This window comes from Rhea americana, unplaced genomic scaffold (genome assembly GCF_003343005.1).
Source record: "Rhea americana isolate MKP2758 unplaced genomic scaffold, rheAme1 scaffold_162, whole genome shotgun sequence".
Taxonomy (NCBI): domain Eukaryota; kingdom Metazoa; phylum Chordata; class Aves; order Rheiformes; family Rheidae; genus Rhea; species Rhea americana.
Genome location: NW_028185728.1, coordinates 1,877,308 through 1,895,264, shown reverse-complemented (window position 1 = coordinate 1,895,264; position 17,957 = coordinate 1,877,308). Strand labels below are relative to the sequence as shown.

Here is a 17,957-nt window from a genome sequence, read left to right as displayed (position 1 = left end):
TATACAAATATACTTGTATAATAAATACATATAATCTCCCTGGCATTTATTAAACGTTTAATAGTATTACTTGCTTGTAAYGTTGTGGAATTTGAGATGAGTCCTTCAGCTCAGCTGAAACTTAATTCATGMGATATCTCTGTACTGCAATTTCTACCTGTTTAGCTTATAATCATACCATCTCTTAAGTGCTGAGGCTCTAATTGGAAGTTTTCCCCAAATCCTACTCCCTGGTACAGTCCATATGCTCCAGCAAAGCAAGACAAGCCAATTTTAYAACTCCTCTTCTTCTATTACTTTAAATAGATGCCTACACATTATACTGATAATTATCAGGAAAATCCAATATATATTTCATCCTTCTTTATAATAAGTTTTCCTWTTATAAGTAGTTTTCAGCAACTGATTTTCTACAACATTTTGCATGATTCTTGCATTGTGTTTTAATTATTTAAGGGACCAAGTAGCCTTTGTATTTATATAAATAGGAGATAAAAATGATTGTAAACACTAGTCAAAGTTGATTCTTAAGTATAATGAGTCTGGAAATCTGAGCCATCAACACTTCCCAGACAAATATTTCACTCAGTTCTTACAGGAGGGAGCTTCCATGCATCTGAGTCTGCAATCAAAGTCATGGACAGGCAAAATGGGGGAATAACCATAGGTGTCTGTGGTAGAGCAAGTGCCCACTTCCCCATAAAGAGTCTTAACTGAAGGTATTGCTAACTTTGAACTCAGTAACAGGCAGAAATTAATTATATTCTCTTCCTCAAACCACTGAATTCTAAAGCRGGCATTTGAAAGCTCCAAACAAGTGAAGTAGCAAAAAAATGAAAAGAAAGCAYAAACCCTGATGCCAGATGTTTATTTCTGCAGGATGGCCTATGAGATTAGTGATGAGAGAAATTTCTGGTCCTTCAAATCTTTATGAACATCCAGCTATTGGAAAGGCTGAAGCCCAAGAAGGAGATAAAGCAACAATGCTTGGATTTCAAAGGTACGAAAAAGTGCTTTCTGTTAGAATGAGAGGTGATTTTGAATTTCTTACCTGCTGAACATATCTGTCTGTAGTTTTCCACATGTAATAATATTCTATTATGCTTGTTAAGGACTTCCATGGGAGCTAAGGACATAAAGGAAAAATAACAGTCATTGCAGGGAGTACCACACAGCCTCACGGAAATCGTAAGGTTCCTCTGGTGGACTGTTTGCCGCAGTGTCTTCCTACTACTAATCCTCCTAACAAAAAAATGACAGTGTCCGAATCTCTGGACAGCATCAGACACTCATGAGTCCTATGTTGAACTAAAATGGCCTTTCAAAAGATAGTGCCTTCAGTGTAGAAGTGGAGCAGGCTACAGGTAAATTTTCATGCCGCACTGGCTCCACTGTATACCATTCAAGAGACAGGTACAATGTGGAAGAGTGTTCCACTGGTTCAGATGCTCTGCTTGAGCAGCAAAGATCCAAGCAAGAGCCACAATTACAGCATCTCAGTTCTGATTTGCTCAGTTTTTATGGAGTTATTATTTTAAATGGTCTAACAGAATTGTGCCATGCCAGTTCTATTCTCTGCATAAGGATCTCAGCAAGACCAGAGTGCTGTGCCACTCCCAAGCCCCTCTGTCTAAAAGATTAGAGCAAGGGACAAACTACAGTGAAACTACTTGATCTGTTGCAGAGGACTTGAACAGCAAAACTCGTGTCTGTYTACATTGCTCCAGTAAAGCTGAGCATCTAGGGCGGAGCTCTGGCCAAACTACAGGACACTTCCTTTGCATCCTGAAGATTCATTTTTTAAGTTTTCCAAGGACCCTTTYTGAAGTTGTATTATAAAAGTGACCGAAAAAAGTGACATCTCTGAAGGGAAAGTCATCATCTGCAATTTGAAATTCTGACTGTACGGCAGGCTGTCATCAGTACGAGATCTCCTTTTCCCCAATTTACAACAAGATACATACTCCAGTTCAGAGCCCTCTTCTTCAGACTAAAGAAAAACAAGATCGCTTAGACACAGGCTGTAAGCCAGCTCTTTCACTGGTCAGAACTGCTCACCATGTGGCTCATTTTTCATACTTACAAAATCTTGCTGAATGTCAGTGAAATCTTTTCCATATTTTTCTAGTGCTTCCTCAAAGAGGTTTGCCTCTGAAGCAGACCACTCCTCCATCTCATCTCTGCACAGGACTGGCCCACCTTGTGGCACAAGTGCAGAGATCGCCTTGGAAATGTCATAGACATTTTTGTGCAAAGTGTCCATAGCGTGGAACTACATGGTAATAAAAAAGAAAACAAACATAAGGACATTCAGAGCAAAAAACACAGACGTGAAACAGCCATAACAGAAAACATGCACTGAGATTTGAGGGTGAAGTATTCTGTATCTACACAAAGCCAGTAGAAGTTTGTTCAACATCAGACYCTCTGTAACTATCAGTGTACGCATCTAACATTCACTAACAATAGTGGAATTTTTGGAACAGGAGGCTCTGCATATCCATAGTTCTTTCTTTATCTGCTCCCCAGCAGCAGCTGCGTAGCGCACCCGTTAAGGAAATGCACGCGACATAGCCCTGGCTCGGCAGGACTAAGCAGCCCTGTTAGGTTTCATCCACAGATGGGGCATCAGAATAGATATCCTGGAGTAGAGATCTGAGAGTATATTGTCGAATAAACTTAATCGTGTGTTTTCTTTGTCAAACAATCCACTATATTTTCATATAAAAACAAATATTTAATGAAAGCAGCATACACACACAACCACAAAGGCCTCAAATCCCAAAAAGGAATTAAGTCAAATCACATAGCATAACTAAGAAGGAAACAAAGAATTACTCCCAGGAGCAATTACTCCTCAGAAAGCTGAGCTACAACTGTCTTCAACTTGCAATTTGCAAGAGGCAGCACCATGCTGCGAGAGAGAGGAAATGGTGTTAGTAAATGAACGCTTGGCTCTATTTCTTAATTTCTGTAGTTTTAATTAGGATGTTGTTTGTCTTTCATCATACCAGAATTTTGTGCATGTGCACAATTATCCTACAGTGCTTTATCCTAGAATTTGCTCTATATATGATTTCGTGTTACTCCAGTTACAAGGCGAGACTTTGATAATAAAATCTATGAAGTCTCCAGAGTATTGTTCACATTTGCATTAAACTCTTTAGCACAGAAGCTTAAATGTTGCCTTTCCTCTGTCTATTCATAATCACTTATGGTTATAAAATATTAAGAATCACCACTCCTTAGGTACTTTAAAAAACAGCTCATAAAAGAGGAGAACCRACTCAACTTAAATTTCTTATCTAACTGCAAACTTTTTCCCCCCAGATGATCTTGCTCAAGGGTGCCAGTGACAGTCTGTGGTGTTGGACAAGTGATGAGAAGTGGCATTCCGACATTATAACATCGCAGACAGGCACATAATCATTCACATTCTTTTCAAAATAGCCAGCTCATGGAGGAGCATGGGCTGGCTGGGTAGCATGTGGTCAAAATATTTTAATAAAACCAAAAATTCTGGTAGAAATATCCACAACGGATCACAGGAGTCACAAGGCCAGATAAAGTTACTTCAAATGTAAATAGAGGATTCCTTTACAAAGACAGTATCTGGACCACAGTAGGCCACAATTACAGACCATCTTCCCCTCTACCTTTGTCAACTGCTATTGCAGAGGAGAATAGTTTACATCTCCTTTCAAAAACTTAAGATCCTCAAAAAATCTTACCAGTGTGATGTCCCTGGAGGCCGCCGCAGCACTCATATGCAAACTTGGCTGTCTGACAGAACTACTGCAATCTAGTGCTCGGGCAAACGTACCAACAGATCTGAAAGAAATTAAACAGAGCATTAACTTTGCATGAAAAACAAGCATAAACAAACACCCAACCAACGCTTCTTGAGATTAGCACACTTCATTTCTCAGTAACAAGATTATACGGTTTGGCTCTAGTTCTGAGCCAGAGACCATTTTCCTCAGATGTGGTTTGTTATTATAAATGCTTTACTCTACTTAGTTCATATGGCCAAATAGACTTAGGCATAGGAGGGGAAAGAGTGAAAGGCTCAATCACAAGTGAGTGGTTTTGAACTCTATCTTCTATTTCTCAGTGGCTCCCTGAAACAAGGTTTAACAGAAATTGATCATAATCAAGCTTTATGAATGGCAAAATCTTTTCCACAAAAAAAAAAAAGAGTAGTGCTTGATTGTCCAGAGGTACAAAGACAGATGCCAAGATCAGACAGAAAGAAATACAGCAAGCCAATTATTTTCCTAAAAGTTCCAGACAGATTAAAACAATTCTTTATTTTAAAAGTATATTATAATATTTTATATAATGCAAAATGTATACATACATATATATATACACACATACACACACACTCTACATATACACTATTATATTTATACATTTATACTAGGCTCATACAGAAGAAAGGGAGAGGCATTACAGAARCTCTGAATAGTGACCCACAGCAGAGAATGCCCCTGCCTCAACAACTACAACAGAAAAAGACTTTTTTTTCCAGCTGGATCACTTCCCCAAACTAGTTCACAGTGTGAAGAGGAACAAACTCCAGCATCAAACACTGCATGAGTAGGAAAAGAAAATATGTAAACAGTAGTTGTCATCAGATATATGTTTTTGGCCAAAAGTCTCTCAGTCTTCCCCTATCCATGTTCCCAAACAGGCAGCCCTTTCCAGGCCCTCAGTGAGCTACACTTCCAGCCACTCACTCCCTTCCCTGCCTCACACCTTGCCCTCCCCAGCTYTAGCTGAGCTAATGCTTCTTTTTGTAGAGTCTAATTTTAAGCTAGACCACTTTGCTGATTATGGACAACAGCAAATCTTTATACTGATCTTCTCAGTGACTCTGTTTACAGCATGAGTTCACAAGCAGCTGTAGCAGCACACCAAGTGTGCAGCAGCAAATAACCAGAGCTACCTAGAACAGCTTCACTGCCAAAAGCCTACACATGCCCCATCACGAAGCAGCACCGCTGTCACTCTAAACCACCCCACGTGCAAACTCTCATCCATGGGGGCACTTCCACCCTCTTGCTTCCTGCTAGGTCCTCCCATCACCGACACCAGAATACTGCATGGCTGAGGAGCAATTCCAATCAATCTCATTGAAAATTAACCTGAGAGGCAGAGAGAAGTGCTCAGTGTTTTGGTGGTATCCTATACCTCACTTGATTGGAAGTGCCTGCACCCTCTTGCTGGTGGAGGGGATCATCGCCCCTCTTTCAGCCGTTTCCCTATGCTCATCCGGTCAAGTAAAATTAATCCATTGAACATGGATGAGTTTGTTCAGCAAGTTTCACTCTACTGTTGGTGCAGGTCAAGGGAAATGGCAATATACAGTGAAACTTTCAAGAGTGAAYTTTTACGGTGATCCCTTGATGTAGCCATAACACAAAGGATTTTTTAAATGAACCCTAAAATAATAAGCCTAGAAAACAAAAAGGATCTGTTTAACTAAAGGCAAAAGTGCAATAACTATGAAATTTTCTTCAGTCTAGACAGCAGTTAACATTTTTAACTTAACTAGTCAAGTTTCATTCTTGGTTCCCTGTTACAGAACTCATAACAATCAAGCAGTCATGCAAACCTTTTAAAGTGCCTCGAAACAGATTAGCTGGTCAAAATTGCCCAGAATTTATAATAATGGCAAGTTTGATCTTCAGATTATATGCAAATAAATCTATTTCATTGTACACTTCTGAATACACACATTTCTCATCTTGTGCCCTCAAAATGCTGCATTTCACTCCATTTCCCTCAATTCACTTTTTTCTCCATTATTTTTAAGTTTGTATCATTCAACTTGTTGAATGTATTTACTACTCTAATAAATGCATTCGTGGCATCATTCAACAGTTTCGATCAGAAGTAGAGTGCCTTGACTGAAAGAATTTGCCCAGACAAAATTCTTACATATAAGGTCTAGTGTTGCCCCTTTAGAGAGCATCCTGTTAACKTACCCCACAATGGGTCATAGAGAAAATTCAACACGATGACTCGAGAGGAAAGTCAAAAACAGTACATCCAAAAGAACCCAGGCCCAATTCAGCAGAGTATCTGATAAGTAGATTTAAGTTCCCACTTTTCAGGGCTAAAACCTCTGGCTGAAGGCGGCTGCTCCGCCTGATGCAAATCAGGGTCGACATCTATCAGATACCATGGCCAAAGAGCAGAATTGTGAAGTAGCAAGGCAGCTACTACTAGTAGCTTGTAATTCTGCACACCCTTGTCCTACCTCTGTCCAACGATAATTTGCTCCACGACTAAACATACCAATAGGCCTAGTTATCCACCTCCTCACACTGCTTTCCTCCCATACTTCCAGACAGTACTACAAATTTGCCTAACACACACAGTAAGAATTTGAAGAGTATTATCATTCTTCTTCGATGGTTAGAATTATTTACCCACTGGTTGCAATGGGAACCTAAAATTTAGTATGTGCTTCTGTTCATACATCTCAGCCTCTCGCATCTCTAGATTTGCGGGCTTTACTTTACTGGGCCTAGCTACTTGAATCTAGGCATTAGAAAACACCCAGACTCCATCAAGAAAACGTTTTGTGAGACAACTCATCTTAGCAAATTATTATTGGATGCTGAAATGCTACTGACTTAGAGGAAGAAAATGAGCAGAGCAATGAACCATCAAGAATTTAGTTCACTGAAGTGTTCTGCACATTGGTTAAAGYATTTAAAAAACCTCATCCTTTACAGGATAATGTTTATATGCCATTTGCTTTTATTTTATGAAAGTTATTAATTGTGAAATGTAAATCTACATAGCTGYTCTCAGTCATGCAACTCCCAGCAGAGCAGGTAAAACATCCATCATTTCAAAGTTTCAGAGCACATGAGAATCAAGCAACCAAAACTAACTTTCACATTAGTAAAGCAGAAAGAATATAAGTAGTGCTAGGGRAAAAAAAATGATATTAAAATTTACTTATTCAAAGAAAAGGGAAAATGATCTTACCGTGCTACCACCAAGAACTGGTCTATCTGCTTGTCTACTAGTGGGTTAAAGGCTTCCCAAACTTTTGTTTCAAGTTTTGACTGATCTCTTCCATCATCCTCACCTGGTTGAAAAGTAAGTTAGAAATGTTTGGCATGACTGTTTTAAAATAGAAGTATTTCTAAATTTTCTATCTCACAATAGCTGAACTGCTGAATCATCTCAGATTCCCTGCCTTAGAGGCAGTAAAAGTTAAAAGTTTCATTCATCCATTTGTCTCTGACAATATCAGCTGTACCTAGCAGCTGGACAGACACAATAACCCAGCTCACCTCAATCAACCAGTTCTTCAAGAACTGGTTTTAAAGGGCACATGCAAGGAGAAACAGTAAGTCTTTCTCTGAACAAGACAGTTTCTCATCAACCCTTCTCCCCAGCTTTTCTCTCTCCCCTCTAACTTGCAGCAGTTCCAGAAAGAGAGACATTCCCAGCTGCTCTGAGCAGGCAAAGAGTAGCTGGCTGAATTGCGCTGGCACACTCTAAGGGGGAACTCATGGCATCAGACTCTTCTCCTTCTATTTTCCTTATTCTACACAAACCAACATACCCTGTAAARAATACAGGAGCCACTGAGGCCTTTTTTCTTTATTTCTTTTCTTTTTTTTTTTCTCCCTCCCTTTAAAACATCTGGAGATTATCCTTCTCCCAAACCCAGTCTTGGCCTGCTGAGGAAGGAGAATGCCTTTCAAATTAGTTCATCCTTACTTCRGAGACGAGTCAAGTTGCTGAATAAATACCAATTTCACAGGCAAATTAAACAAAAGACCTGACCAATCCATCTGCCTGTTCTAACCTTAGATTAAGAGTATTAACAAAGCTAATAAGCAGAGATGGAAGCGCCTTCCTACTTTCACATCTCTGCCCATATAGACAACTTGGCGAAGATCTTTTCAATGTGGTTCACAATCCCTTCTCTTTTGGGAGAAGGATACCGAGAAACATCTCTCTGCATCATGTGGGTCTCAGAAAGGAACAAGTAGATACTTGTAGTCTCATCCCTCTCAGGTTTTACAMATACACACTTCTGGGTAGTGCAATGACAAATCCAAAACAAATCCAAAATAAGTTACTATTTGGCTCCCTGTTCCTGGACCAGGTTCCTCATGCTCCTTCTGCTCTATGATACAGCAGTGGCAGGCTAGGGCCTCACAGTACATTCAGATCAGCAAATTCTTCCTCCTGCCTGTTCTGTAGGTGAGAAGTCTAGGCTGGCAGCCAAGACTAACAGCTGGGGAGAGGGCTCTTCAGAAAAAGGCACCCAACAGTAATGGGCAAATTGATGAGGAGAGACAGCCTTTAACTGGTAATAATTTGGGAGGGGCCTTTGTAGGGAAGTGAGGCTTGATTAAAAACACAAAGGGCTTTTACAGATGTGATAGAACTTAGAGCTTACAATCTTTTTATTAAGACATTTCAGAACTTCCATGGGAAGCACAAAGAGCCAATTAATTCAATTTGTTCCAACAACTTTTATGATCTGGACAAATGCCCACTTCAAGACTGGTTTTAGAGAGAACTAACTGCCTTCAGTAGGCAACAGTCTCAGTCACTAACAAATCAGGCCATCACTCTACGCATGACCTGGAGAAAGAACCTCCATTGCCCATACCCATGCAAGTTGCACGCATGGAAGCGGCCATATTCAACAYGGCCTATTGACAATTCTAAATAAATCATGAAAATTACCCTCTTTTAATAAGTCTGTTATGTCTGCCTGGTATCTGTTTCCAACTCGAATTTCTCCTTTATCAGCAAGTAGGGTCTTTTGTTGAGGATCATACACTAGTGAATAAAAGAAGAAATCCTAAAAATAAAACAAGAACAAGAAAGTRAACAGTATTATTAACTTTTATTTTAAGCTTTACAGACATACTAGCAAGCTTTCAAGTTTGGTTTTGCTACCTGCATATATAACTTAGAACAGGTGAACAAACAATAAACAAAACACTAATGTGAAAACTCAACATTAAATTCTGTCACTTTCTTTTATGTTGAAAGTTTAACAGTTGCCCTCAAAAAACAGCAGTTCCTTTTATATAAAATCATTACAGTTAAAATGAATGCAGCTCCTCTTGCACAAACAGGGCTCTTGCATCAAGAGGGCCAAAAGATAATTCTTAGTAATACCAGCTGTTTTACAACACACAGTTGCACTTTCCCATATACCAAAATAACAGTAAAGAAATGCTAGCAACTTATCTGCACTGAAACACTGACACAAATTAAAGCATAACTTCAAAACATTATAGCTGTACTAACAAAATGCCCCAGCGGGACGTAATGCCCCAGACTATCTTGGTGGTCTATGCTGGGCTCACTTCAGTATGACAGTTTATCGTGTGCTGGGCGACCCAAAAGGGAAACAGCACTCCAGACGGGCTCTCACAAGCGATGAGTAAAGGGGAAGGATCCCTTCCCTCAGCCTGGTGACTATACTCTTGCTTATGCAGATTAGGATGCAGCTGATCTTCCTTATGGGACACATCACAGATTCATGTCCAACTTGTTGTCCATCACCATCTAAGCTTAAGTTGCCATATGTCCTTCTGCTGGTTATTGAAGGAGTAAAAGGAGTAGTAAATTTGGCGGCAGCAGCAACTAGTTGCAGGTGGTAATAGATTAATTTGTTGCCTTTGGCTCAGTCAATGAGAAAAAGGCTAAAAAGGCTGTTTGGCTTCTACCACCTGGAAAAGCATGTAAAATAGAAGTTCATACCAGAATAAGAATGACCATCCAGGGTGATGGAAGAAAATAACCACAACTGTAGCTCCTTAATTATGCAATATAAGCAATTACACTTTTTCACACAGTTAGTACTTAGCTATAGTTACTAAGTGACACATCAGAGCCCACACGCATTTTAGGAATGAGTAGTGTGGGATTTGGGGCAGGAAGAGAACTCTGTTCGGTTTGTTATTTCATGTCCTATCATAATCTCTGTTCATAGTTACACCACCACTGGGAAGAAGAATTGCTTCTGGGCAGAAACACAGGATGTGCGATTTTTCACATCTCAAGCTTCTGGCTCTATGTCGGCATGCTGCTTAGTACCCCTCATTCCATGCTTGCCTCATTTTCCCTTCCCCTTTATTTGCAATTCATCAGCAAGAAACAAGGATAAAAACCAGCATCATTTCAAGCCCTGTTTATCTTCATGAAGAGGCCAGGGCAGGGGGGAGGAAAGGGAGGGAGTCTCCCAGTCACTCACACAAAGCCTGAAAAAAGAAGAACCACTGCTAGTTCCTCCAATAATGTAGCAAAAATTCTACAGCCTAGAGATTCAAAGCTACATTATTTCTGCTTCCACWGCCCTGCTCATTGCACACACTCATCTAACACTGATGCCAGAATGGTCCCATGTTTTCCCTAAATGTCTAAATGCATCTTGCAACCAATTACAGAATTGAAAAAGTGAAACACGATAGCTCTATACTTTCTGCTGCAATTTAATAAAGTCACCATTTTTCAGAGGACAGATCAATGTCTATGAAAGGGAAAAAAAACCCAGCAAGTCAGCCAAATGTGCTTTGCTACTTGAGAAAGCACCGCATAAAAACGTGTCACCTACAGAGCACAATATGAAGCAAATGAGGAATCTACCCTTATTTCCTCCAGCAGAAAACATATCCCATTTCCCCGGAGCAAAAGCAGTAACTTTAAGGGTAGGTACAATCTCACATTATATTGTGGTAACAGGATAAAAGTCGTAACTAAAACTTAGCAACATACTGTTCTAACGCCCAGTCACATCAACTTCGGCATTCTGAGGAGGGTAGTGGACCACTGGGTTTCATCCTAAATGAATGACATTCTTGACAGCATTGGATCCAACTCCCACAGGCACTAGGGTCAATTTACATCAACCTACCAACAGAAGGGAGCTTCAGACTAGGTGAAAGCTCGTTTATATTAYAGCTGTGTAAGGAAATCTGGGTCTCTTGCTCCCTGACAAACACAAAGTTCAAGATACCATAGTATTTTGAGGATGTATTGTTGCATAAATGAAATGTAGAAAGAGGTTCTGTCTTGCATGCTTCCACGTTATAAATATAGTGAGTGTTTTATTTGTTCCAGCTCCAAAATACCTAACTGTAGGACAAAGTATATGCAGTGCAACAGTAATGCTTTTCAGGCACATTGCCCAGCAAATACACAAACCAAACACTGTAGTATAATCACACTATGGGCTCCAAGGAAGGCCAGATTCTGCAGTCAGTTTCTTAACACTGTTTTTGTTGGACAGGGAAAACCATTTGCTGCGCAGGGGTTTCCTCCTATGATATTTGACTGACAGATGCCTTATACATGCTCCTTTATACATTATTATTGCATATTTAGTGAGCTAATGAGAATCATGTGATGAAATATCCAAACAGACTACATGTTTCTGACAGCTGTTCTTCCTCACTCCTTTTTGGGGGCAGGAACAAGGGAATGAAAAGGAAGGAAGAGAACTCTTCTACAAAATAAAATCCATCCTTGTCTACTGGTCTCAGGTAATCTCTTTGTATCTTGTCCAGTTTTGTCTTGGTTCAAGTGTGGGTAAGACTGTAGACCCCAGTTAGAACACAGCAGCACTACCATCTGCCTCCATAGCAACAAGAAATTCAGCTGATGGAGACAGAGTTGGATTCCCAAAGACGTTAATAAACATCAGTTTAGTGTCAATGTAAACCATAGTCTAAGGAACAGAGCAGTTCGTTGTATACTCCAAAGGGCAAGGGAGCTCTTGATCACCTTTAAGTGAAGAGAATCCTACATGACATTTTTCAAGAGTTTCACAAGAGTAATATTCAGAAAATAGCACGGTTCTTCAAAAACCTCTGAAGCTGTCAAAACTGTGTATGTTGCTATTGCAACAGTGAAGAAAGAAGAGTTTTCTGTTTTAACTTCAGATCCCAGAAAACATTCTACATGTTTGGAAAAAATCAAAACGATCTGCCAAAAGTTAAAATTAAACCATGGCTTTCCACTTTTTCAAAGTGTTATACAGACACATATGCTCAGAGCTTCCCTACCCAAGCCCCTAACTACCAGTAGCTATAGCCAAGARCCAACGCCAGTAAGAAACTGCAGAAAAATTGGCTCAGTGAAAGTACAGTACAAAATTAGTGGTTAGTTCATTACAGTTTGCAACCTTACTTTCATGAAGTCACTTGGGGTGAAGGGGAAATATGTTTTAACTATGCAGTGCTGTATTTTCAGAGAGTATGAAAAGGAACAGAAATGTTAGACATCTACCCAGCAGGCAAATTTCACACAAGCCCCTGCATATATCATAGCAGGGCAGTAAAATAAATGGATACATATAAAACAGCTTCCTGCAGAACAGGAAAATCTAATGCTCCTGCCCTTTTCTTGATCTTCCTGAGAATTTATTATCTACTGGAAATTCAGGTTTTCCAGTTGCCTTCTCCCCACACACATGCACCTTCCTCCTCCTACTCCTCACTTTTCCTACTACAATTGCAGTTTTGCTGTACCAGCGGCTGGCAGTCAGTGCTGCCCCCCTCTTCAAACCCTTCTCCCCACCTCCCCGAATTAACTAAGCAATCTACCTGGGRAATAAGACAGAGACACTGGAAGGAACAGAGATAACAAGCATAATTTTGCTGTACTTGCATCTCCCCAGATTTCCATCTATCCGAGTGTTCAACATCCTTCCAGGCAAACAGCCTTGGGACGAAACCCCACTTTTAGTTGTCATGATGTACAAGAAATCAAACAACAGATTCCCTAGAATTGCTTATGCTTTATTGACAGAAGACATTAAAAAAACACTTTAAAAGCCAAGGGAGAACTAATAATGGTTTCAGAACAATTCCATCCATTGCTATGAATTCACCGGGCTACAGCTACCTCCTTTTCTTAGTCTCTTTACCCTCCACCCAAGCACATTTATGTTCTTGAGCTTTTCATTTCCTTACCATCTGTCCCAAGCTAGTTTGCACCTCCAGTGAAGTACTGTGTTAAGTGACAGGAGACATTCAGGAAACTCTCTCATTCCGTGAAATCTGTAAGTGCCTGCTCAGTTTAAAAATAACCCACACCACTCAGCCTGCATACTGAGAGTTCAAAAGGATGAAAAAGAGAAATCTCTTTCCATCCCTGCATCTGCAACTAAGCAGCTGCATGATGATAGGAAAAGACATTCCCCTCCTCTACATACCTACCTGTAAAACTAGTGATAATGAAAATGCTTTAGGAGCTACAGAGAATGAATACTTGCTTTAATACTAGTAAATCTGAACTAATTTTTGCGCAATTAGCTTTTACTTTCAAACTGGCATATCCTATGCCGATAGCTGGTAACAAGCACTTCTGAATACAACAGCCCCTGCTTGATAAACTGCCATTTGGCAGCCCGGAGCAGATTCAACATGGTTTTGGTTTAACATTCCAAAAAGAAGCCTGACTACTTAATTCCTACACTTTGTTTAAAAATCTCCTCAACTAGAGCATCAGATTAACCTTATGCTTAAATAACTACTAAAGAAAGTTAAAAAAGCATTTAAAAAATCCAACTATGAGGCAGACTGCAGTATGCACTTTGCAGAAATCACCTGTTTTTTCCTTATTTCTTAGAGATTGGTTAATGACTATTACCCTACTGTTTTCAATTACAAGATTTTCTCTCTTGTATAACATTTAAATATTTTCAGATGCAAATGTAATGCTCACACATGTATTCAAATCATAACATACCAAAATTGTTTATTATTCTCCAATACAAAGTTGGAGGAAAAATTRCTACTAATCTCCAAAAGTAAAGCCCCCAGATTGTTAAGTCAAATTCCAAGACTGTCTAACCAGCAGGCAGCCCACTGAGAGCTAATCACAATTAAAGGTACATAAATGTATTAATAAAGGATTACAACTGCAATGTTTAAAATCACAAAAATACCCGAAAAAGTAAAACAAGAATTAAATTCTGAATAGTGATTAACAGTTCAAGACATTTCAGATTCAAGTGTTCAGTCTGARGTATTTTTAAGGAGCCAGATTGCTAAGATTTCAGCAGATGTCAGAAATTAGTTGACAAGCAGTTTTTCAAGAATCCAAATGTCTGTGGTGGCATATGAAGAACTACTGGCAAACATTTTAAGAGTCCTTTAAAAAACCTGTACATATGCTACTCTGAGTTTCAGATTTTGAAGCCCRAACAAGTATGGGTTTTTTTATTATTATTATTAAAATAGTTTTTTTTTAATTATGAATCAGTGAACTCAAAAGTAGATAACAAAGTTCCTCATAAATCTGAGAAAAGATCAAGCTTAAACCATTTTACCATAGATATTTCAGATTTCAGGAAAAAGCAAACATACAGAATTATAGCACACTGGCTTGTTTGCCTTTCTACAGTTACTCCATCTTGTACCTCTTGTACCTCACCTTGTCAGAGGGCACGAGCCTCTGCTTGAACTTTGATTGCCAAACTGATGAGCGATTACTTATGAGAGTAAAACACTACTGCATGAGAGATTGCTTACTATCACAAGGATGTATACAACAAGTCTTGCCTGCTAGAGATGCATCAAAAATAAACAGTATTCAGCCTAAAGCTTCTCATTATCAATGCCCATTACACTTAAGAAATGAAAAAAGATCAGCCTTTTGATTATAAAACTTGCAAAAAGTCACTAATCAAATTATGCCAAAATAAACTGTTCAAGCTTGACAATTCACAAAATGGGTTCATACCTCCCGTTCCAGATATGATTTAAGGGATTCTGTCTCATTTAACAGAGTAACACTGCATTTGCCTCTAAAAAAAAGAAAGAAATCACATTTTAGGAAAAAAAGATGCATCTTAAATGCCTGTGTGATACACAAAATGGTACTAGAGAAGTCCTGCACAAAATTTATTCTTACATTGAAGAATACCTGAATAGTATAATGACATTTGGGTTTTGAATAAGCAACATTGGAGGAAAATAGCCATTACCTAATGTGCGTTGCTGGCAGAGATTCCAGCTGTCGTGAGAGAAACAATTCACGATGTCGCAGCTGATGCTTCTGCTTCTCTGGTAAATCAACCATTTCTGGATTTTCCATCTCTTCTTCCATTTCTCCTAGACATGGAGAGACAAAATGAACATCAAGAACACAGGGCAAGTATTGATTCTTGGCCAAACAGTACGCACTGCTCCACAATCAGTGCAAAATAAGAAATAGGCACAGTACCCAGATGAAATCTAACTTCACCTGAATCCTCATGTTTCAGTCAGTTGAGCAGTTAGACAATTAGTATATATTCTTTAAATTATGCCTGTAAACAATTTTAATCGGTCACCATCAGAATCAAAGATTTCCAGGTACACACAATTCACACCAGCTCACCAAGCTGCAAGTCACACTGGAATTTGCTGCCAACAAAATTACTCTAAAACGAGCTCTTCTTAGAGACCATCACTGCACCGTCAGCTTTATCAGGAAGAGGCTGACGCATAATGAAGGAAGCAGTAAAAGTGACGTCTTTTCCTTGGCCAGGTATCGCAACCTTATAACGTATTCTAGTTTCAGAAAAGAATCACAGCCACAGACTGTCCCATCCTGACTACAATAGCTTCTGAAGGGAACACTGACTGAAAAGGTTAGTTCTTTTATTTAGTGTATTTTATTCTGTCCACCCCAACCACAGCCCATAGATCCCAGTCACAAGATTAACTGGAATGCAACCAACTTGCCTCGTAACCAGCCCTACCAGACCACAAGCATCCGACCGTCTGCAGGACTGCTGCATTTCAAAAGCTTCCCATGTTCTGCAGTCAGGATCTCTGATCTCCGACTTTGAGCTATGCTATCCCCATTCAACCTTTTTTTTTTTTTTTTTAACAAATACCAAAATAAATACACAAAATCATATCCACACTGACACATAACCGACCCAAAACATATCTAGGCATCTTTCTAGAAAGAAGTATCCTTATGTTTTGTGTTCATTAGCAAGTATCTTCCCTAAGGGATAAGGGATATATTTTCCAAAACCATGAAAAAGTTTCCCAGATTGTAGTAGAAAGAGCTGTAAAGTTCTGTATACGAACAGTACAACTCTAATTTTGTTTCAGCAATACTCTCAAAGACCTGACTTAGGCCTGCAGCTTAAGTCAACAGTTGTTGCCAAGAAACCTTTCTCTAGATACAAGCACAGTTATGATTAACATATCCTTAAAGATTAGTTACCTATAATCTTAAAAGTTATTTCTAAAGAAAGTAAATAAAGAAGATATCTGCATTTTATAAAATGCTAAACTGTATTCAGTTTTAAATAGGCCACCATAATGCCAAAAGCAGTGACTAAAAAACAAACAAACAGCCAAAAAAACAGCCCACACCCTCCAGGTTCCACACAATTTAATCACTTTGTTTTACTGTCCTGGAAATAGACCCGTGGTTTATACGCCCCTCAGGTAAACTGCTCCAGCAAAAAAAGCAAAAACAAAAGCAAAAAGTAGCATAATTAAAGCAGACTGCATCATACAATAGCTATTATACCACAAAAGCTGTTAAGCATACAGCAGCTTGCTTTTACATATTAATATTTTTCTAGGACACAATTTAAATTTGTGCCAGTTTCATGTTTCTGCAATTTATGAACTGAAGTGAATTCTGGTTTAGCTAAAAATTAATATTGTGGCTGCTGACCTGCACTATAAATACACCAGCAGCAATCCACAAACAAGTCAGCAAATTTCGAGCTAGCTTGTTTGAAAAGCTATGGATATAAAAATACAAAGGCATTCACGTCTGCACTTAAAGAGTTTTCAGAGAATGAGACTAGTGTGCTGTGCAACACAGGACAGAGACTGTAAGAAGCAGCTTAAAATACTTAATACATTCAGCATATTTAATAGCCTCAAGCTTTTAAAATTACCTTCTTTTTAAGCGTATCAACAATTATTTGCCAATAAATCCTACAAACAAAACGAAACCAACCAGCAAAACTGAGCTGATCTCAGGAACTGCATCACCTTCAGCTAGGATCATCTTCCAACTGGTGTTTTATTTATACATCTAGCTTTTGTAACAAAACAAGGAAGGGGGGAAGCACACGTTTTCTTCTTATGCGGGCTCTGCTACGCATAGCCTTTCAAAATAAAAAGGCACAATCCACTTTAAAAGACAGCTATTTCTACTGGTAACAAACAACACCCCCTCGCTCTATACCCGTAATATTGCCATAGCTCTCAAAGTCAGCGTTAGGAAAATAAATAAATAAAGCTCGATGTGAGCATCTTCCCTCTTTTTTTCCCCACAGACATGATTCAGCACCGAAAGAATGGACTTGACAAACCCACTCTAAAGCAAATGCTCATGGAGAGAGCACAGGGTTGAATTCGGCACAGGATCCTGCACACCTCGCTGAAGCGAGGCTTTTAGTTGTATTTTTTGTATTGTATTTTGTATTTGTATTTTTAGTTGTATTATTTTTATATTGCTTCTAGCAATAACATCACCCACAGCCTCTGCACACCGGGGCCTGACCTGGACTAATCCTGAGGTCAGCCTGTCCCTCACACCTGAGCTTCTGCACCTTCATATAACTCAATTATTCAAGCTTCCAAATGAATCAGACAAACACCATAGCCTTCCCCTAGAAATAAAATCTCTATACACTTATATCTATCTGTATTTATATATTTATCTCTTTTCAAACAAGTTTGCATGCATTTATGACCATACTACAGAATACAGGCTGAGGGGATGCAGTAGATCCATTACATTGGGACTTAAACGAATCATTTAATATGCTCATAAAGTCTTCAGAATTCATCTCTCTGCTTGATAGATGCGCTCACGCRGATTTAAGACTAAACATTTAGTCTTAATACAAACAGTAATACATCAGCCGTGCAGGAGCAGCCAACAGAATGCTGCAAGGAGTGTGTCAGAGTAAGTATTATTTGATA

The 17,957-nt window shown here is 39.1% G+C and overlaps 1 protein-coding gene across 1 annotated transcript in view; it reads right to left on the bottom strand.

Moving 5' to 3' along the window:
• MTA1 (metastasis associated 1) overlaps window positions 1–17,957 on the bottom strand; it is a 90,643-nt gene that overhangs the window by 41,646 nt on the left and 31,040 nt on the right. The window contains exons 6-12 of the mRNA XM_085300297.1: window positions 14,993–15,119; window positions 14,749–14,812; window positions 8,734–8,851; window positions 7,009–7,111; window positions 3,732–3,831; window positions 2,084–2,272; window positions 1,052–1,126 (exon numbers count right to left, since the gene is read on the bottom strand). Of these exons, the coding sequence (XP_085156423.1) occupies window positions 1,052–1,126; window positions 2,084–2,272; window positions 3,732–3,831; window positions 7,009–7,111; window positions 8,734–8,851; window positions 14,749–14,812; window positions 14,993–15,119 (776 nt within the window). The remainder of the gene's footprint in view (window positions 1–1,051; window positions 1,127–2,083; window positions 2,273–3,731; window positions 3,832–7,008; window positions 7,112–8,733; window positions 8,852–14,748; window positions 14,813–14,992; window positions 15,120–17,957) is intronic.